Source organism: Sus scrofa, chromosome 6, assembly GCF_000003025.6.
Source record: "Sus scrofa isolate TJ Tabasco breed Duroc chromosome 6, Sscrofa11.1, whole genome shotgun sequence".
Lineage (NCBI taxonomy): Eukaryota > Metazoa > Chordata > Mammalia > Artiodactyla > Suidae > Sus > Sus scrofa.
This window is the reverse complement of record NC_010448.4, coordinates 117,358,141-117,380,704: the sequence shown is the minus strand read 5'-3', so window position 1 is coordinate 117,380,704 and position 22,564 is coordinate 117,358,141. Positions and strand designations below refer to the sequence as shown.

General features: G+C 37.4%; 1 protein-coding gene across 1 annotated transcript in view; it reads right to left on the bottom strand.

Moving 5' to 3' along the window:
• Nucleotides 1–22,564, bottom strand: part of ASXL3 (additional sex combs like 3, transcriptional regulator) — a 184,413-nt gene that overhangs the window by 137,885 nt on the left and 23,964 nt on the right. Inside the window, 1 exon segment of the mRNA XM_021096220.1 lies at nucleotides 13,489–13,571. Within this exon segment, the coding sequence (XP_020951879.1) occupies nucleotides 13,489–13,571 (83 nt within the window).

The following is a 22,564-nucleotide window of genomic DNA, read 5'->3' as shown; positions in this document are numbered from 1 at the left end:
GACCACCAGATGAAGACAAAATCCTGAGGACAGTAGAGCAACAAGACAAGAGGAATCTGCTTCTTGGATATCCTGACTTAACACAGCTATCTCATCATTCCTGGGACTCTCCACCTTCAGACTGTAATGTGAGAAGTGAAACTGTATTTAACTACTACTTTGGGACTTCATGATACCTATCCTTATATAATATCTACGCTATAAAGTAAATACAAATTAGAGGTATTTTCTTGGACCTTAATTTTCAAAACCTGAGAAAAATAATCTGAAAATATTTAAACTAATTGCAAAGGATTTATTATAATCAGCAATATGCAGTTGTAATAGGCTTTCGAATCTATTTTTAAATTTTAATCTGTATGACAACCATAAGCAGGGGAAAGGTCGGAGATCAGTATTATCATATTATAAGTGAAGACTAAAACAACAGATCAGGAATTCATTCTCCAAATTGTATTGGGTGTAAATTCATTTAATCCATAAAATAATCACTATATATAATTCATACTGTATTTATATACTAAGATCCATTTATAAAGAAAAGTCAAATGAGTTAATGCCGGGAAAATGAATCAATAAATGAAAACTAGATTTTTGCTGTAAGTTCACAGTAGTTGACAATGTTTTCATTTATTCATTGGACTTCTCAGCCACTCAATTTTATTGTGATTACATTTAAAGATTGCTATTCTTTTTTAAAGAGAACAAAGGAAAATTTAATGAGTAAACATAAATTAAATATATCATCATGGTGTGAATGAAGAAATGGAGTAGGCTGCATGAGTCCACAAGGAAAACCTGAAAAGGGAAAATGGAGGCAGGATGACGGCCTGTTTGCATCAAACCGTCCGCAGGAAAAGCTATTCAGCCTTGCTTCACAAATTACTCATATTATAGGCATTTCAGAGCATAACTGGAATAAGCATATTCAATAAAATGATCAAAGGCATTGTGTCTCCCTGGGCTTAGTGGTGCTTACGACTGAGGCAGGAACATAAGGCAACCACAACCCCTCCCTTATTTTTCTCATAGTCACCCTTCGGGCAAGGTCTTGATGGCAACAAAAATACCAGATAACATTTGGAGTTCCCATCGTGGCTCAGCAGAAATAAATCTGCCTAGCATCCATGAGGACGCATGTTCGATCCCTGGCCTTTCTCAGTGGGTTAAGGAGCCGGCGTTGCCATGAGCCCTGGTGTGGCTGCAGATGCAGCTTGTATCCCAAGTGGCAGTGGTGTAGACCAGCAGCAATAGCTCTGATTCGTCCCATAGCTTGGGAACCTCCATATGCCATGGTGCAGCTCTAAAAAGACCAAAAAAAAAAAAAAAAAAAAAAAAGATTATATTTGAAGTATAAATTACAACACAATCTCTCTTGCACCCCTAACTTCTGCCAAACTTGTTACAAGTATGTAGTATTGGAAGCAAATAAAATCAGGGTAATAGAGGGTGACAGGATCAATGAAAACCATCACTTCAGGAAAACCAATTGAAAGACATGTCCCTTCTAATATTACCTTAGAAGACTTATCTTCTTTTTCTTTTTCAGTTTGTCCTTCACTTACTACAGGGCTTTTGCACATTCTTCTCAAATTCTGAAATGATCAACCTTTTCTAAGTTTAAAAATAAGTCACATATTTACTAGTCCTATTATGGTGGACAACTCATCTTCTCCAAGTCTTGGTTTACTGATCTATAAAATAAAAGTTTAAGGCTATACGATGTACATACAAGTCCTTAAGAGGAACAAAATGTTATTGCTCTGAATTAAACTTCATTCACATCTTAGATTGCATCCTACTGTGGGAGAGGCTGCTCTGAATGCCCTGTTTCTCAGGAAGCTTGCATTCAAATAAATTCTCAAAAGCATGGCTAAAAGTTGGGATAATAATGACAATAGCAGATGGCCCTCTATGTAAACTAGCTGCGACTTTATCAAAGGGTGTAACTCCTTAGGTATTAAGAATTAAGAATTATTCAGCCCATTACTCTCTTACCACAAGAAAAGGTTCAGATAAGGCCCAGAAATTCCTTGGGTTACCAGGTGGTGGAAAATTGGGTAAGGGAAAGGCCAGTTTTAAAATTTAGATAATTATCTGCTCCTATTCAAAATTCTATAGACACCATTTTGTAATTCCTCATCACTCTCGTATGAGAAAAGGTAAGAATGAACCACTGTACCTAACATACAACCTAATTTATAAAACGTTGAAAACTAAAAGTTTTAAGTTGTTTGACTCAAAAGAATATCTAAAAACAATTAATTAAATCAATCCTAATTTTCTTTTTTCTTTTCTTTTTTTTTTTTTTTCTTATAGGACCACAGGTATGGCATATAGAAGTTCCTAGGCTAGGGGTCAAATCAGAGATACAGCTTCTAGCCTACCCCACAGCCACAGCAACACTAGGTCTGAGCTACGTCTGCGACCTACACTGCAGCTCATGGAACACTGGATCCTTAAATCACAGAGAGCGGCCAGGGATTGCACCCGCATCTTCATGGATATTAGTCAAGTTTGTATCCACTGAGCCACAATGGGAATGCCCAATCCTAATTTTAAATGAACAAAGCTTATGGTTACACCACAGGGGAAAACCAAAAATGTGGCAGGAGAGGATGAATTAGAGGGGTGGGAATAACATATGCATACTACTGCATAAAACAGATTATTAATAAGGACCCACTTATAACACAGGGAAATCCTTTCAACAGTTTGTAATAACCTATATGGTAAAATAGAATGGATATATTATATGTATAACTGATCTACTTTGCTGTGCACCTGAAACTAACACAACATTGTAAGTCAACTATACTCCAAAAATTTTTAATTTTTAAAAAATTAAAATAGGAGTTCCCGTCATGGTGCAGTGGTTAACAAATCTGACTAGGAACCATGAGGTTGCAGGTTCAATCCCTGCCCTTGCTCAGTGGGTTAACTATCCGGCGTTGCCGTGAGCTGTCGTGTAGGTTGCAGACGCGGCTCGGATCCTGCGTTGCTGTGGCTCTGGCGTAGGCTGGCAGCTACAGCTCCAATTCGACCCCTAGCCTGGGAACCTCCATGTGCCACGGAAGCGGCCCAAGAAATAGCAAAAAGACAAATAAATAAATAATTAATTAATTAAAAATTAAAATAAAACCATGTGAACTGTTCTAAGTAATTCCAAAGAGTGCTTTCCATGTATCTGATTCAGCACTTTCCTTCTTGGGGAGACGGTATAGGGGTATTCCAAAACGATCTTTGCTAATCCTAATTCTGTATTTAGAATTCGAGCCATTCTTAGACCATCCCACTAGCAACAACTTACTCCAACAAATCTTCATGATGCCATTTTTCTACATCTAGCAACCAGAAGGTCACCTTAAAGGAACACAAATTAAGCACAAATTGAAATATAATCATTGTACAAATTGTTGTATTTCATACAGACTGGTTAGAGAGGAATGAAGTCATGAATTCAGGCTCTGTGCAGTGGCCTGATAGAGAAAGCACTGTGCCTGGGCGTGTTCCATCTGTCTTTTGTAAATGGAAAAAAGAAACAGAAAAATGAAAGAGTAGTTATTTTTCTACTTCCCAGAGGATGGATGAGGAAGGATGGATAAGTGATCATGACACAGATTACCAATAACAGGAAAGCTTATTCTCTGCTTAAGAAAATTTCCTAAAGAATGCAGTCATTTTGGTTTTGACCATACTCATTTTTTTTTTCATTTGGACCTCCTTTTCCTACCCTAAATGTATGTCTTAAAAGGAGAGCAAGGCTATGTTAATAACTTAGCCTCCTCTACTAAGCACGGTTTAGTCAATCTTGTCTATTTTCATTCAGTTATTTCACAAAAGCAGTAACTGATACTCTCTAAAATTGCCTTTGTCAGCAATTATGCTTTGAATGGTCACAGTTAGTGAGTTTCCCCAAAAACAAGTTCCAATTATACCTCCAATATCAACAAAAGAGTGAGAGTCCTATGAAGAAATGCTTTAAAGATTCCATTACCATTCTTCCATTACCTGAAGTATGTTTCCTACCCTCACAGCATCACCTTCTAAATCAAACAATAACAAGCTGCCTTTCATATATGTCTCAATACTGTCCATAAGCCCAATCTTCACTCAAGATCATCCTCCTCATGTTGTACAAGGTCATGACAGTTAAAGTTCACAGAAGGCTTTGCATCTTCCAAATCTAAATGGAAATTTAAAAAGTTTTCAACCCTATTTACAATTAGGCCATAAATGGAAAGAGTATACACAAATCCTCAGACTAGACTTTAATCTCAGTGAGTAATATGCATCGATAATCAACAGTTAGCCAGAAAGGCTGTTAAGGGGGTGGGGGTGGGGAGCATTTACTTGATAGAATCATATGACCAATATTTTTTAAAATAAAAATGTTATCAAGCTCAGGCCACAAATACTTAAAAAGGCTAAGTGTAGCTGGTACTGAACCAGACATCAAATCTCAGATTTGTCACTCACCAGCTGAATGAACTATCTCAAACTATGTATTCTCATCTGCCTCAGTTTCCCTTTCTGTAAAAAGGGAAATATAATATCATCAGCGTACCAGCTTCGAAAAATTTTATAAAGATAATAAATGTAAAATCCTTAGTATTGGGCCTAATATAAGTAAATGATCAAAGGATATTAGGTATTTTTTTAATCATCAAGTCCTGACTCATTAATTTGCTTGACATACTATATAAAGCATGGTAACTTGGCACTAGGTAAAATAAATTAAGAACACAAAGATGTGTGTCCCTAACCTTAATGAACTTATATTCATGATGGAAATACACTTCTTTTCGGAATATCACATAATTTTTTAAGAATTCAGGAAAGAACTTAGAAATTCCTAAATTTATTTTTTAATAAAAATACAAAACAATTACGTACTAGGCTGAAGATATACTTCACAGAGGAAAGGTTAAAAGGCATAACTGAATGACGAGAAAAGAATGGTTTGGAACCATGCTGTTAAATCTTCAAAAGCAGGAACTTCATTTTATTCATCTATTAATCCAGCAACTTCCACAGTCTCAAGAACATACCATGTGCTTAATAATGGAATGAAGATATGCCTTAAAGCTTCCACAAACCCCCCATGGTCTTACCCACTGAGCACAAAGGAGGCACTTGGTAGGCATTTAATTGAATAACATCTCCCCAACTTGTTTTCCTTTCCTCTGATGTCCTCTCATTTGAGCACTAAGCACCTGGAAAAGCTTGGTACCCACACACCTGAGCACAGTGAACCTGGCCAGAAGCTGCTTACCAACACACCAAAGACAGAGTTGAGCCTAAATACAAGCCACAAGCCTTTTTCAAAAAGGTTAATAGGAATCATCCCAATTTTAGAGAAAATCCCAGCCCACAATTATTGATCTGATTTTGCATAGGCATCTCAGGAGGTAGAGGATAAATAGTCCTAATTGTCCTGAAAGAACTAGAACTTATTCTTGGGAATTATGCACTGCAGCTTTTAAAAAACCTGGCTTAACAAAATGTCATAATTTTTATTCCTCTGAAAACAAATCAACTATAAAAAGAAGTCCCCATGTCAGCATATCAACTGCTTTGCATTTGAATTATGTTGTCAAGTTCAAACAACGAAGCAAAACTAAAATCAGTTAGGCATGTGGCAATTAAGAGCATAAGCAATGAAATGAAAAGATAAGAAAACCACCACCTAGAAAAAAAAATTAAAGAAAATCACCCCAGTTAAATGCCTATTCCTCCCCAAAGATTTTCACCTGCATAGGATACTTAGAAAGACTCTCATACAATATAATTTTACATCCATTTCTGCACTGAAATATTTATAGAGTGCTCAGTATTTCTGGAGTAAATTATACCTAGATCTTGATAAAGCTGAAATCACCTAAATTACCTTTTTTGTTCAATTATTTGGAAGAATGGAGAAAGAAAGCTTGACAGAATAAAAAGTTGCATTAAGAAATGGCCATTTCAGAGCTATAATTGTACACCTTAGTGAATATTGATGTCTTGAGGGTTATATGCAATCACCACAGTTATTTTTACCAAAGGCTTCAAATAAAACCCAAATCAATTTGTTATATTAATATACACATTATATTTGAACATGAAACTTAAGCCAAGTATTCTACTGGTTTATGTTAGGAACAACATGTGAAAATACATATTAGATGTATGTAAAAACAGAAGCATAGTACACAGTTAAACATATTGTTATGAATACCTTTAAAGTTGAATCAGATACTCAAAATTCTAGAAAAATTCTATGGTAAGCCATAAATTCTAGAAGTGTAAAGTTTCAAATTTCGAATCACTGTTGTAAACTGAATTTTTGTGCCCACCCCTCAAGTTCCTATGCTGAAGCCCTAGTCCCCATTGTGGCTTTATTAAGAGAGTGATTAAGGCTGAAAGAGGTCATAAGGATGGAGCCTTGATCTGATGGGAGCTGTGTCCTTATAAGAAGAGATACTGAAGAGCTCTCTCTCCCTCTGCACATACACACCAAGGAAAGGACACAGCGAGAAGGTGGCTGTCTGCAAGCCAGGAAGAGAGGCCACTCCAGAAACCTACCCTGTGAGACCTTGACCTGGGGCTTCCAGCTTCCAGAACTGTGAGAAGATACATTTCTGCTGTTTAAGCCGCCTAGTGTACAGTGTTTTGCTATGGCAGCTAGAGCAGATTAACTAATCACTGTTCTTATGACTTCAACATGGGAACCAGGAGGAGTCCTTTTGCAAATTTATTACATTAGTTTGAGATATTCTACCCAAAAAGTACTTCCTCCCCATTCAGCAATCCAATGTCATAGACTCTTGTAGAACAATATGATAACCATCAGAAGTGCATGCAACACACATATTTTCACACACACACACACACACACACTGTACCTGAATGTCTCATGGGGCTCTACTTGTACTTTCCAAATTGTGAAAAGATTATGGAGGAAATTTCACAGCAAAAGGCAAGTACAGTTGACCCTTGAGCAACACGGGGGTTAATCCACATATAATTTAGAGTCAGTTCTTTGAATCTGCAGTTCCTCCATGTTTGCAGACTCAACCAACCACAGAATGTGTCGTATTGTAGCATTTACTACTGAAAAATATTCATGTATAAGTGGACTCACAAATTTCAAAAAACCAAGTTGTTCAAGGCTCAGCTGTAGTCAACTGTGGCTGCAACATCAGATGCTTGACTACAAAGGCTTTAAAGCTGCCCAAGTCCAGGCTGATTAGAGCTGTGCTGAGGAGTTGAAACCTGACCTTGAACGGTTTCAACGATCATTTTTTAACGCAGGAAATGCTTCCACGGTCAAAAATAATTTTATCATCCTTCTGAAGAGTGGTTTCAAAAAAAGTAACTTTAAGTTAAAAAAATTAATTATGATAGATTAGTTGTTTTAAAACAGTATAAATTATGAATTTGGATTTAACCAGTCTTATACCATTTAATTCAAAACTAATTATGTACAAAGCATAAAATATTAACAAACAACATCCTAAATGACATATTTCGGGAAGAACCAAATTCAAATATTAGAAATTCAAAATCTTATCTGAAGTATACTGTATGCATTCATATCCTAAACCCAACATCATCAGAATATCATGTTTATTCAGGTATCATGTGACTAGAAAAATTACCATGCCTGATTTCATCTAATTATATCCAAACATACAACTGACAATAGCTTTTGATTCATAGTTTATTAGGTGCAATATACTCTTTGGAATATTTTTGATTATCAGTTAAGAAACACTACTATAAATGTCAGTGTTTGAGGAAAAAAAAAAGATTTTTAAAAAGGTAGACCAGATTTCAAGAGATCAGGTAAGAAGATACTGCATTAGTCTAGTCAAAAAATTACAAGTGCAAAGAATGAATGGCAAACAGTAGGGACACAGAGAAAAAGAGCTGCAAAAGGGCATAGAACTGATACTACCCAAGGGCCAATCGGCCATGGGGGGATGGGCCAGAGAGTTAGGAATGACCCTGATTGAGATTTCCAATCTGAGTAATGATACGTAAAATTCTGTGGCAACTAAAATAAATTATTCTAAAGGCTTGCTAACACACACTGACGTACACACACCAACACACACACATAAATATATGCAGGTGCCCTATGGCTCTGTTTAATAACTCCATTGTCTCATTCATCCCTCTCTAAGTAGCCAACTGTACAGAGCATTTACACAAGGAGAGAGTTAGATGTGAGCCAATGGCAGGGATGACACTGTGAGTTAACACTGTAATTCTAAAATGCCCTGACACAAACAAATGAGACCACCCTTTCAGTATGAAGGGGGGGGGTGCGACATGGAGTCTGGAGATAAGAATTGATTTTTCAGTTGCAGTTATTTGTGTTTCTTTCTTATCTTTAGACAAAACATTTCAGCAGTGAGAAAGAATCATCTCCTATAGCACTAATTAGAAACGTAAATCTCACCAAGAGAAATGCCAAGAAATTTTGTTTGTCACGATACATGGTAATGGAATTTTCTGACATTTTATCCCACTAGAAAAATGCGACATCTTTAATAAAACAGACTACAAAGTGGAGATCCTAATTTCAGCATATCATAACAGACTACAAAAACAGAGAACATGAAAAACCTTAAGACAAGTAGCTAAAAGCAAATTTATTCTAAGGATTACGGGGGGTGGGGATAAAAAGTTCTCATGGATACAAGGGCAATTACAAAATCGTGGGTTGTCAATTGCATGTTGAACATTGCAAAGTCAAAAATATGTCAATATTCTGAGTAATACCAAGCACAAGAGAGATTGTTTATAAACCTTTTCAAATGTCCCTACTGTGATGTGTTATTATAGGCCGCTGCTCTGTAAATGGCTGATGAAATCTAACATAGATTTCTTCTAAAGTGTCTATGGTATTGTAAAAATGTACCTCATAAATATTGTCCTGCCCCAACCCAATAGGTTTTTTTTTTATTGCTTTGTGATATGCCTTTATTTTATGACTGCCTCACCTCCATTAGAAAACTATTTACCTATTACCAAATAATAGGAAAACTATACCACAGTTCATGCTACATTAATGACGGGTATCTTGTAACAATAATGCCTTCCACGTAAGAAATTATCCCCTGCTGATGAATGATTGTTTGGCTCTCGCTAGGTTAGTGCTGCAAACCTCACCTCCTTGACCCTACTGCCCCTGGATGTGTCACGAAAACAGAGCACACATTTCTCCGGAAACATCACTTTTAAAATTACATGAGCAGAGAAAAACATATCCTTGGCATCGAAAATCACCCAGTCCTCTTGATAAAGGAATTATAACTTCTCAATAAGCAAACCAAAAACAGCAAAGCAGAATTAGGACAACCCCAAAAGTCATCCAAACCTACATGGTACCCGCAGGAACTTCTCTTTTTCTGTGAACATATGTTTAATTACTGCAGACAAGACTACAGTCTACAGTAGCACCCTCTCTCCCTGAGGAAGTGGGAATGTTTAGTCAAGCCATTCAAACAGGCATATCAAATATCCATCCATAAAAGCCGCAGGCTGGAATGTGCATATTTCTATCCCCTTTATACAAGTAACATGGCTCTTTGATTGATTATAAGATTCCAATCATCTGAAAAGCATTCCAAACAGCTATGTCTTATCAATTGTTGACAACTCACAAACAAAAAGTAACAGAAATACTGAGAATCAGGAAAGCAGGTACAGTACAGATGGACCAGAATAAAATTACATTGCTAGAAATCTTATTATTATATAGAAGGGAATTAAAACTTACCAAAAATATTTTCATTAAAAGATACAGTTCTAGGAGATCATGCCGTGATCATATTGTTAATTTTCCCCTACAAAAGCCCTATGTCCTTCTGACCATTTATTATATCCATATACCTTTTTAAAGACACATAGAGAGTGCTTATTTCAACCCAGCCTTTCAAAATAGAATTTAATCATGCACTACACATTTCATCAATAACTTGAAGATACACAGAACATATTAAAACACTGTCCTCTTTTTATCCTGTCTACTTGAAGATTACACAGTTTAAAGTATTGCTTGAAAAGAGGAAAAGGTACCATAAACTGTCAAGAATTTCACCTTAGTCAAATGAATTAATAATATCACATATCCTGAACACATTCAAATACTCATATCTGCTTTGTCAAAATTATTGGGTTTTTTTTTATTGTAAGTTCCAAGTTTAAACCAGAGGCACCTACAGTGTTTGAAAACAGTTAACAGCATAATAACCTTACTTGTTCACAGCTAATCTGCTAGAGACTACTGGCATGCATAAATTTAATGGAACTCCCACAAACCCAGTAGGTTCCTTTTGATTAAAACAAACAATTAAACAGGATAAAAAGACAAATTGGAATGTTAAAAAAGAAGCTTCTAACTCTAAATGCAAGCCAAAGTTATCACTAAGGACCAGCAAATTGACATCCTGAGGAAGATTATTTACTCAACAAATATTTACTGAGTATCTTCTGAATGCCAGGAGGATTGGGTACCCCGCCCTTAAAGAGCTCACAGACCAGCGGGAAGACAAACAAGGACAAATTTACGGTACAGTGAGGTCAGTGCAATAGTACACGAAATAAATTTGTTACTTCAAAACAAATGGTCTTGGAGTGATGATGACTAAAGGGCCAATCTTCTCTTTTCCAGAAATGCTAGGTACAGTGGTGGGCTGGCTGTTTGGCATGACCTCTCACTCATAGCGACCGCCAGAAGAATACACATTAGTAACCCCCCCAGGCCCGCCCCTGCATTTAATCAGGCATATCTGAAAGCCTGCATTTCTTAAAAAACACACCGTTAATAAATACCTAGAAACGAAACAGCTATGTGTGACCTCATGATGATGGAATTTCTAAATGTAACTTTACTTAAGAAAAGTAGATACAGTTACACTTCATTTACTCAGCTACCATAAATACTTGGAAAATAGCTCAGAATTTGGAAGGTAGTACAACAGTACCTTAGGCAGGCAAAATAAATGTCAGAATCTGCTCCCTAAGGCAATATACATAACATGAAGGAAAGCTGAAACCCTTTCAAAATCTATACACTCCTTTTATTTTAGAGATGATCCTAAGAGGCAAGCTTGAAAACAAGGGGAGAGTGGCCACAGATACACTAGCATAAGTAACTGTCACAACTGGCAAGAGGGAGGATTCAAAGAAACAAAGAAATGAGAACACAAAATGCACAGTCTGAGGCCCTTTGAACAAAGCTGATTATACAGACTAGAACTAAAAACAGAACTGGGGGCTCTTTCTTCACCTGTCCTCTTTCCTATTTAACTTGCGAATTTCCTGCTCGTACCTCAAATAGTACGGTACAGGTTCATCAATACTTATAACAACAAATGGGTTTTTTTCCCTTCACAGAAGGACATAATAACAGGGCGGGGGGATGGTAAGGAGGGAGGGTTGTATTTAGAGGAATGGGTTATGCTTTCCATTTCAATGTCTGGAGTCTTTATAAAGAAGCTGTTTTGTGTTGTGTTTAACAACTTAAAGCCCTTTAATATAACACTCTAGGAAGACCAGCATCTTGAAAAAATATGAAAAAAAAAAGGCTGTTACAATCATAAGTGCAATTAAAATCCTGTTCAGGGCCATGGTACAAGAATTTTATATCTCAAGGTACATAATAACGGATAACAGACCACATGCGCCTGTGGAGAAGAATATCATAAGGAACAAATTTCAAATGTCTGGGTATACGAGATGCTTTTTATGCCTGTATAGGCAGATTCCTCTGGCTCAGAGCCTGCATTTGACAGGAGTTGATATCCTTAGTTTTTACCCCTTCTTTTATTTTGGCTGCCCCACAAACATTTTTCAGTGCTTTCTAAATGGCATAAATATTTTCAAGGGTTTTTGACAGACATCAGGAGAAAATTCATTTCCAGGTGTCCCCATCTTGTTCCCTCACTCCTCACACTGACATCTGGCTTAGAAGAACAGGATCCCCTCTAAGAGAGCTGCTAGGCTCTGTCAGCAGCTTCCCTGCCCATCGTTACCTCCACCTTGTCGGGGGACAATTATTGCAAACAGTCTAGTTACATCATCTCAGGCTCCTTCTTCAGAACAGGCAGAAAAAGCCTCTGAAACAGAGATGAAAAACAGAGCCTAGCTGTCCTATACGCCACTAAATTGTGATGTTTGAATTTGCAAAAGATGCATTGTAAACAGTTAGAAGCTGATGTGACTCATGTTACAGCCAGAGGAGTTACAGGTAATACTGATCTTCTAGGAAAGGTTGGTCCCAGGAGGACACTCATTTCTCTCAGCAGGTTCCATCTCCATATCAGATTCAAAAGGTAGCTCTGCAGGCTTGATTTTCACCAAGCTGGGACCACTGTCTTCTCAATGGCTTATAGGTAGACAATTTCATACAATTAAAAACTTGACTCAATGTAACATGGATGATTAGATTCACATATGACAGCTCTATGGTTATTCTACCCAGGAACAAACTTTTTTTTTTTTCTTCTCAAGTAATATCATTGATATGGTAATATGGCCCTGAATGCTGTACAAAGCCAACACTGAAAAAATCCATAACTAAACAAACATAAAAATCATCATAAACAAAATGTAGTATATATCTATACAGTAAAATATAAAGTATGATTTGGAAGCAAAAAAAAAAAAAATGAAGTACTGATTCATGCTACAAAATGGATGGACCTTGAAAACATGATGCTAAATGAAAGAAGCCAGTCACAAAAGGCTACATACTGGGTAATTCCATTTACATGAAATGTCCAGAATAGGCAAATCCACAGGTATAAAAAGTACATCAGTGGTTGCCAGGGGCTAGGGAGAATAGGGACTGACCATTAATGGGTCCAGGGTTCCATCTTAGGGTGATGCAATGTTCAAAAACTAGATAGTGGTGATGATTGCACAGTTTTGTGAATATAGTGAAAACTACTGAATTGTACATTTTAAAAGGGTGAATTTTATGGTATGTGACTATCTCCACAAACCTTTTCAAAAGGCTCAATAGTTGATTAATGATGCTCTGAGTGGAGTAATTCTAAATATAAGAGGACTAAATTTTCAAGCACATTCATTGGCACTTGGAATTTTATCAGAGCGAGTTCATCTTTGGATCTTGGAATTTATCTACTAAGGCTATAAAAGTGTTTCTCTTTCACTACTCTCAGAAACAAAATCTCCTCTTACAAAAAAAAAGAAAGAGGAATAACTCCAATTACAGGCTAATTCACACAGTGCTGTTCTTTGTTAATGAAGTACATTCCATAGCAATCCATCTAATGTAATTTATTAAGCCAGCAGGTAGTTCCAAGGAAATCTTGGGTCGCTCAAATATTTGGCAGTCACAAAAGAACTTGCAAGTAATTCCTTAATTCACAATAGACTATAACATCAAAATCTAGATACACTTGTTTTGCAATTAGTAGCAATTATGATTCAGTGAAAATAGAAAATGTTGTAAATATGAATACTGACCTTGTTTCTTTTAACCCTTCTTTCTGAATGACTTCCAGTATCTGCTTTGCTGTCATTGGTGAGTTGGGGTGTTTTTCTAGTGCCTAAAAAATAAAAATAAACATAAGAGTCCTAAATTACTGCATGGAAGCACACAAGATGAAAATATGTGTGAATCATGCAATATTTCCTTAACATTTTAAAGGGGGAAGGGACTGTTATGCCAAAACTAGGTCCCATCACACAGATCAGGTGTCCAAAGTGAGAATTTTTTTTCTGGACATTTATGGCAATTTCTGCAACATATAGGGGCCATTCTATAAAAGTGTCACAAAGGCATACACACCAAAAAAAGAAATGTTAAATCAAGTAACACCAAGTTAATAAAGGTATATAATTTCCTTTATTAAAAATTGCTAATATTTTATGTTTAAAGTCATGTTCTCAGGCTGTTAAAATGTTTCCCAATTTTCCAGGGCCTTGGAAACACAAGCCTGAATACTACCAATAGCAGAGAACAAACTGCTGGTCAAAAGTAACCTCACTGGATTCACACTTTGATCAACTTCTTTTGCATAAAAATAAATTAATAAACAAAAACCCTTCACGGCCAAAATGGAAAAAAATCCTACAGAAACCCAAGTATCTCACTACAGTGTGTTTTCCAGTTCAGCTCAGTTTCCTTTCTTTTGCCTTTTCCAATTTATTTCAAATAAACCCCTGCCTCTTCCCTTCAGCCTAGCTCAGTTTTATGAACTGAGTCCTATTTTCTTTCTCTCCCCTTTTGTTCTCCCTATTGTTGAAGAGGAAGGGAATTGTCTTAAACAAAGTATGGGGAATATATGGGATAGTAGTTCGTTATTTCCACAGGCATTAGACCCTCAGCTCTGGAAAGCAAGCTCCTTTATTTATCCAGGGACATAACTACACGTAGTGAAAGCGGTAAACAACAGTGCCCACACTGCTCACCAACAAGGTCTATGGGGCCACCTCTGCGTGCAAGAAACAAGTCTATACACATCTTCACAATGATGTCCTCCAAGGATAGATGATACCAAAATTTTCTGTACAGGAGCTTCTGCAGAAATCATGGCCCCATGCAACTTAGTAACTCTAGACTCCTAATTTATGATTATTCACCAGAGTTGTCATAATTATTAATAATTAACAGGGTCACTCTAAAGGCTTCTAAACGTGGTTCGAATGATCTCTTCTTATCAATGGCTACATTTCAACTGGGTCACAAGCAAGGCTTCTGCTCATCAAGGTTCTCCAGTGAGTTCCAAAAGCCTGCCCTGCTTCACCGTTAGGGCCACGCTCCCGTTCTCCCCTTTCTCATTCCCAGGAAATGCCCCCATTTTCCCCAGTCTGGATCAATCGCTCAGCTGCAGTTGGTAAATTCTTTAAAGAATACAGAAACAGGAGCTATACTGGAGAAAGGGTATAGCAACAAGTATGTCAACAGGAAAGAAGGAAAACTGTCCTCATAGGCAGGAGGAGAATACGGGAGAGCTGAGCTGAAAACTGTGAAGGAGGGGGAAGAAACATAGGCATAGCTGTGTCGGGAAGAGGACTCAAGTGTAAAAATATTGGTTTTACAAAAAGGCAAGAAGGAAACTGCATAATAGAGCTGAAAGGGGAAAAGATTAGGTCACAAAGAAAGGCATAGATATAGACATGAAAACAAAAAAGCCAACAGAATTTTTAAAATAAGAAGAACTAAGTAGAACAGTGCGTACTTATGAATTACTGAAAGGAGATGCTGTGGTCACATGGACTATATACACGGTGGGCACCACCCCAAATGAGAGGCAATGCTGGGGACACTAATGGTCTCTTAGAAAAGATATGGGCAGAAGGTCAATAGAAACAGACATACACAAGTAAGCAAGCAAGGAAGAGGGGAAACTGGCAGGGAGAGACACAGAATGGCAGAAAGAGGGGGACAGAGGAGAAGAGAGAGAAAGGAGGAAAATTGAGCTGAACTGGGAATATCCAAAAGGCCAACTGATTCAATCTAGAAAGGGCCGAAGAGGAAACCCCAGTGTACTAGGTCACGTTTTAATGGAAAGTTGGGTGCACTCGAAAGTGGGGTTACTCACTGTGGAGGACTCCCTGTTTCTCTTCCTGAGTACAGGCCCCTCAGCACACCTGGGCAGCTCCTCCCAGCAATTGAGAGAATTTGGATAGCCCTGTCCCCTTCTCTATGACATCACATCCTACTCTACAAAGGAAGTAAAAGTGCCAAGAATTACATCATGAAGTGGATGAGAGGCAGGAAGGAAATGATGAAGCCACACAAAACACCAGAAGGCACCCTCAGTTCCTGCAAGACAGAGAAAGGTGACAGAGAAGGAGAGGGTCCTGGAGGTGAACAAGCTTCACTGAACTAGCTGTGTGAACATTCAGAGAACAAAAGGTAGAGAGAAATTACTTTCACGGAACAAGACATTGATAGCATCAAAATAATGTGACACGTTCCAGAGACATGAAACAGACTCGCAGGCAGCCATACTCAAACACGACAGTGGGAAGAAGCCAAAGTGAATCTACAGCCCCAAATGTCAGACTGAGCAACTGCCCACTGCTCTCATGATGGGTGTCTTGGCTGTGAAGTGTTAGGGCTTCATATATTGTGCAAAATTATACTTTCTGGATTATTTTTCTTGATGTTTTTGCATACAACTAGTATTTGAGTATGTCTTCATGGCTATGCCATACTTATTTTGAATTTAATACCTTCTTCCAATTGCTTTCCACCTTGTACATACCTCTTTAGAAACAGGGGTCAGGGTGCAACAGAGCAGGGAAAGGAGTATGATTATTCATAGCTTTTAATATTATGTCTCATAATAAGATTTTTTTTAGAAAGAAGACCAATACATATTTCAGATAAAACAGGATCAAACCTCTTGGACAATAATGATATAACTGTGACAAAGTAGGAGATCCAATTTTAAAGCTCACCATGAATCATAGTTATTTAAAATAATCTTCTTTTCTGATTGTAAAAACTGGAAAAACGCAAAGTCATACCTATATTATAGAAAATAAAACGTACCCATAAGCTTACAACCAAGAATATTAACCACTGCTAATACCTGTGTTTTCCTTCCACTTTTTTCTATTCATACATACTTTTAAAACATAATTATATATAGTAATGTATGCATTGTTAGCTGTCTTACTTTTCTTCATGTAATTTAAATTCTCCAAAATGGCCACCATAATTGACACTTAACTGAGGAAAATAATGGACCTTGTTTTGAATGTTCAATTAATAAAAATACATTTCCGAAGAACATAGAGAATGTAACATTCTTAGACTATTGTTGAGTCAAAGGATGTGAGCTCTGTCATGTCTCTTGATACACTGCCAACTGTTCCCAGAAATATTTTAACAATTTATACTCTCACCAAGCTGAACTGAATCCACCCCTCTCCCCAACTTTGCCAGTATTAAATATTATCTTTTTAGTAATATTTGCCAACAGAGTAGGTCAAATAAGTTTAATTCATTGTTATACTAATTACGCCTTTGTAAATACTTATGAGAACAAAGATTTTTTCTCAAATGAATATCATATGGGACATGACATGGGAGAATACTATTTTTCTTATTAATGTGTAAAAAGTTATTTACGTAGTAAGGATAGCATTAATTGCTGTGCATATGAATAATAGATCTTTATTCCATTTGCTGTTTATTTTTTGGATATTTAGGGAGATATGCAAAGCTTACTATATTCACATGAACAACTCCATCAGACTTTTCCATCATGACTTCTACTCTTATGTTTAGAAATTCCTTTTATAATTATCTTCAAATGTTTCTTGAAAGTATTTTATGCTTTCATGTTTTAATTCATCTCGAATGTGTCTTTTTGCATCAAGGTAAAGCACTAACTTAAGCCACTACCTCCTTTATGTTAGTCAAGATTCCCCAATATATTTGTTTTATAAGCCAGCCAAACATCTCTACCATATACTAATACTAGGATGATGAAAACTCTCTTGGAGGTGAAGCCAACATATAAATGTGGGAACCTGATACATAAAATGTACAAAAGCAGAGCTGATGCTGAGCTGGAGATGCGAGTGCTCAGAGCCTCCATACTTAACTCCCTCTAATAGCTAAAGGCACTTCTGGGAATTTTCAGGGTCTCTGAAATAAACTGCAAACCACTGTCCTTGGGGCTCATCCAAGGGTCCTGCAATGTTCCTCTGATCTTTGCATCAATTGCTATACCAGAAACAGCCTGTTTAAACTGCTATAACACTACAATACACTCCACTCTCTGGATAGGACACACTGCTCTCATTATTCCTTCTTAAATTTTTCATTGTTCAGTTCTTTCTATCTCCAGATGAAATTTAGACTGGAATTAAAGGAGACATCTAATTAAAATTTTAAAACATTGTTCCATGTGTTTAAGTTTTATTGTATAAACTGTAGTAAGCTTTTTATTAAGTGCTTTATACTTTTGGTTGCTATGATGAATACACTTTTCCATATAATATGCTCACATTTTATTGTTCATATATACAAAAGCCACTGAACTGTGATACTTATTATCTATATGAACAGTTAATTGAATTTGTAATAGTTTTAATAGTACAGAAGTACAGCATCATATTTTCTACAAAAGCTGAGAATCGTGCCACCTTTTCAAAGCCCCCTACATTGTTTACTTTGGATAAAAAGTAATCTTTCCTAGTCTCTTTCAAAAAAACATTTTGCTGAGAACTGAGACGGTTTATAATTTATTTCTTCAAAAACAGGCCCCTACAACTGCCATTTCCCCCAGAATATCCACGGCTAGAATTATTAGAGCTCGCACTGCCAAGAGAAGGCTGTCATTAGAAAACTACTGGCCAGATATCACTGTCTCTTCTATACAAATCAGAGTCTGTTACAGCCTTCAATCCTCACATAAAATGCCCTTTCTTTCTTTGTAAAATGGATTGTTCTCCGGTGTTAGAGCCGTATTTGTGATTCCCCTCAACTATCTCTCCTCAAGAGCTGGGTCTTGCACTTCTCATGCTTCTGCCTCATGCACTCAAGTCCCTTCAATTCTCAACCACCTTCTTTCTTCTGCACTGCTGCTCCCAACAGGTTTCAAATTCAGCTTTGCTCTCCAAAAGGGGAATTAGGACACAAAGCACACGTATAATCAGCCGCCTTCCTAGCAATGGATTCCCTTGTCTTATTCGAAGGATGTGAACAGATGTACAGAACTGGCGAACACAACACTGGATGTCACCTTCTTTACTGAGGTGACTAACTCTATAAGAGCCTATCTCAAAGACATTTAGATTCATGCAACTTGGAGGCAAGACAGACTGTTGTCTCCAAAACCTCTTTCCCCAGATTTCTATATGCCCCAGTAATAGGAGGAAAAAAAACCCCTGCAAAATAGGACAGCAACATGGTTAAAAGAAGGAAGGAGATGTTTGCTAAATCACTGAGGACACAGACCATGTTAAAACTGTATTTTTCTGCTTTAGATTCATTCTTTCAGTACTTTTGTAGTCCAGAAATACCATTTCTCAAACATTTTAAAGCTTACTCAAGACTTTTTTGGTGTCTCTCAAACAGAAAGTCATCTCAAGTTATCCTAAGATAAACACATTACACCGGTGTTCAACTAGGGGCTGAAGTCTTGGCCTTTTAAGCCCTGAAGAAAATTTTCTGAACTTAGTTACTGGACTGCAGAATAAAAAGATTTCCATAATTTAGGAGTTCCCGTCATGGCTCAGTTGTTAACGAAACTGACTAGTAACTAGAAGGATGCAGGTTCAATCCCTGGCCTTGCTCAGTGGGTTAAGGATCCGGCATTGCCATGAACTGTGATGTAGGTTGCAGACATAGCTTGGACCCAGCATTGCTGTGGCTGCGCTGTAGACCGGCAGCTACAGCTCCGATTTGACCCCTAGCCTGGGAACCTCCACATGCTGCAGGTGCAGCCCTAATAAAACAAACAAACAAAAAAAAGATTTACATAATTTAAAATCACATCAATGATTCACATTTGGATTTGTAGAATCTAAAATAATATGAAACATCAGGCTCTCTCCCTTTCTCTAACATAAAGCATCTTCCTTTAAACCATGTTGGCAGATCATCAAAATGTTTATTAGTTATTTAAGGTCTCATGTATTAGGTATAATGATTTGGGGGTTATAACAATAAACCATAATACAGCTCTCTACAGAGTGTTTATGAACAATACATATATTATTTAATTTGCTTACATACAACATTTATTTTTTAATCCTTATAGGAACTCTGTGAGATGCAGAGAAGAAGCAGGATTAACTTCCTCTGAGATGTACAAAGTTGCAGTAATTGGCCCAAGGTCATAAAGTGGAAGGACAGGACTTGTATACATGATGATATTGATCATGACAATGTTTAAATACAATAAGAGCAGCTAACACTTATTAGACAACTCTTCCAAGCTAAGTCTCTTGAGGTTTCACTTGTACAATAGACTCCTGGATTCATATATTTAACATTCCTTATTGTTACTGTTCTTGAGAAATCTCAAAGGTCCATGTCATTTTGATAAAACATGAATTTGAATGGATGGTAGTAGTGAGATGAGGAAATGAATCACGTAAAAAGTGACAGCTCCTTGTCCACTGCCCAATAGCTTTACCTCGATTAGGTTACTCTCTACTCCTAACACACGAGGTTACGAGCTAAGGGTTTAAAGAAGACTCTTACAATTTTTTATTCCAATTGCATGCATTTGATGGGGAAATGACATTCTGTAGTAATATTTGTGAATGTGTGACTTAAAAGATGCAGAAATTTGTTATAATAACCTGAAAATTGGACCTACTTCACTCAGAAGAAAGGAGACTCGGAGATGATAAAGTGGGGAGTTTAGCCAACACTGAAGGTTGCTCCTTCTATTAAGTTGAACTGCCTCTCCTCATGAGCACAAGGCTTTTGCAAAAACTGAGGACCTCCAATCAAGCGATTATATTATATGCAGGATCTACCTCATGATCCCCATTTCAGCAATCTCATACCTTAACAATCAGATGTTTCCTTGAATTCTCAGGTAACGGTTTAAACTGTACTTTTGGTAGCACCTATTGGAACTGTCATTAATTAGCATTATCTGTTTAATGATTCTTCCAGCTACACTGCCAGCGTCATGAGATTGAAAACCTTGGTCCTCCTTCATGTCTGCCTTGTCAGATTATAGCACCGTTCCACAGGCTTTGATAAAGACCGAGTCAGTTTTGAGTTGCTGTATATTAGGAATTTTTATAGAATAATAAAGAAGGTTACAAGCTTTGGAGCCAGATGAACCAGGAGCCCCTACTCAATAGTTGTCTGATCTTAGATAAGATATTTAACCTTCCCTGAATCTCGGCTTCTTCATTTCCTTGTTTATAAAAATGGTGTGAGGACTAAATGAGTTGGTGAGTGTAAAGTGCTTATTATTTCAGTGCGCCAAATGACTGCCTTCAGCAACCTGTGTTAATAAACATTGGCTAATACTACCGGCTGGGGGAAAATACTCACCCTTTGAGCATGGCCTAGAAACATGAATCTTTTCAACACAAAGAAGAGAGCTATAAAAAAGTTTTTAAAAAGACACTGGATGTGGTCTCTCTTTGAGATTTTCTGTGTAGACTGCACCAGGCTTTCTACAAATCAGGTTAGACACATATTGCCACCCCTCCCAGAGCCTGATCACGGCCAAATTTATCCCACTGAGGATTCAGACGCAAACCTGCACCACGCGGCGCCGGGTTTCATCACCCCACAGCTTTTCTCTCTGTGTTTAACGAGAGGGATTATATGATGCGGCACTCTTTTAGACACTGCTCTGTTACCTAGGAAGAAAAGCACCCTGCAGGGACAAATTATCCTATTATGCTTGTGTTACAAACCAAGGAAAAATAGAGAATATCAGCAGAAACAACTTCCTTCCAACAATATATACTTAAAGACAAACTTTCGAGCAACTATGATATATAGTATCATAGAATACCTGGCAAGGAAATTGTCTTACAAGGAAATTATTTTGGTTGCCCAGCTTCATAAAACCTGAGCACAGCTGAGAGTAGCGAGATGACTTTCTAGGCCTAGAAGAGCTTCAGAGAGTGATCACCATTTATTTATTTGTAGATAAAATTCTATTCAACTGAGAGATGACTTCTAATTTCCTGTGGGATTCTGGCAACCTTGTTCTACCTCAGTAAGTTCCTAATCTTTCCAAACTGTTGACATTCCTTTTATGCACAGAAAGAAAACAAAGTGAGAGACATGCAGGATTTTCCACCATGTTCTTAAAAAGGTAAAATGAAAATACGAAATGATTATTTAAATGATACCTATGAAATCTTTTTTTAAAAGCCAAACATCTGGGAGTTCTCATGCTGGTGCAGCAGAAATGAATCCAACTATGAACCATGAGGTTGCGGGTTCGATCCCTGACCTTACTCAGTGAGTTAAGGATCCGTCGTTGCCCTGAGCTGTGATGTAGGTCGCAGACGTGGCTCAGATCTGGCCGTGCTGTGGCTGTGGCGTAGGCCGGCGGCTACAACTCCGATTAGACCCCTAACCTGGGAATCTCCATAAGCTGGGGGTGTGGCCCTCAAATGCAAAAAAATAAGAGTCAAACATCTATTTAATGAAAAAGAAATACTTATGCCACAGAAATGTGAAGATAGTCTACTCAGAACCTAATGATTATTAAAAAGTTTGTTCTGTGTATTGAAAAACATTCTGTTTTCCTATTATTTCTACTACATAGCCCCAGATTTTCCCTTGGACTGTGGGAAAAAAAATTTTTTTTGGTCTTTTGTCTTTTTAGGGCCACACCATGGCATACAGAGGTTTCCAGGCTAGGGGTCGAATTGGAGCTACAGCCGCCAGCCTAGACCATAGCCACAGCAACGCCAGATCCAGCCATGTTTATGACCTACACCACAGCTCATGGTAATGCCGGATCCTTAACTCACTGAGAAAGGCCAGGGATTGAACCCGCATCCTCATGGATACTGGTAGGGTTCGTTACCACTGAGTCACTATGGGAACTCCTGACTGTGAAAATATTTAACATTAAATTAC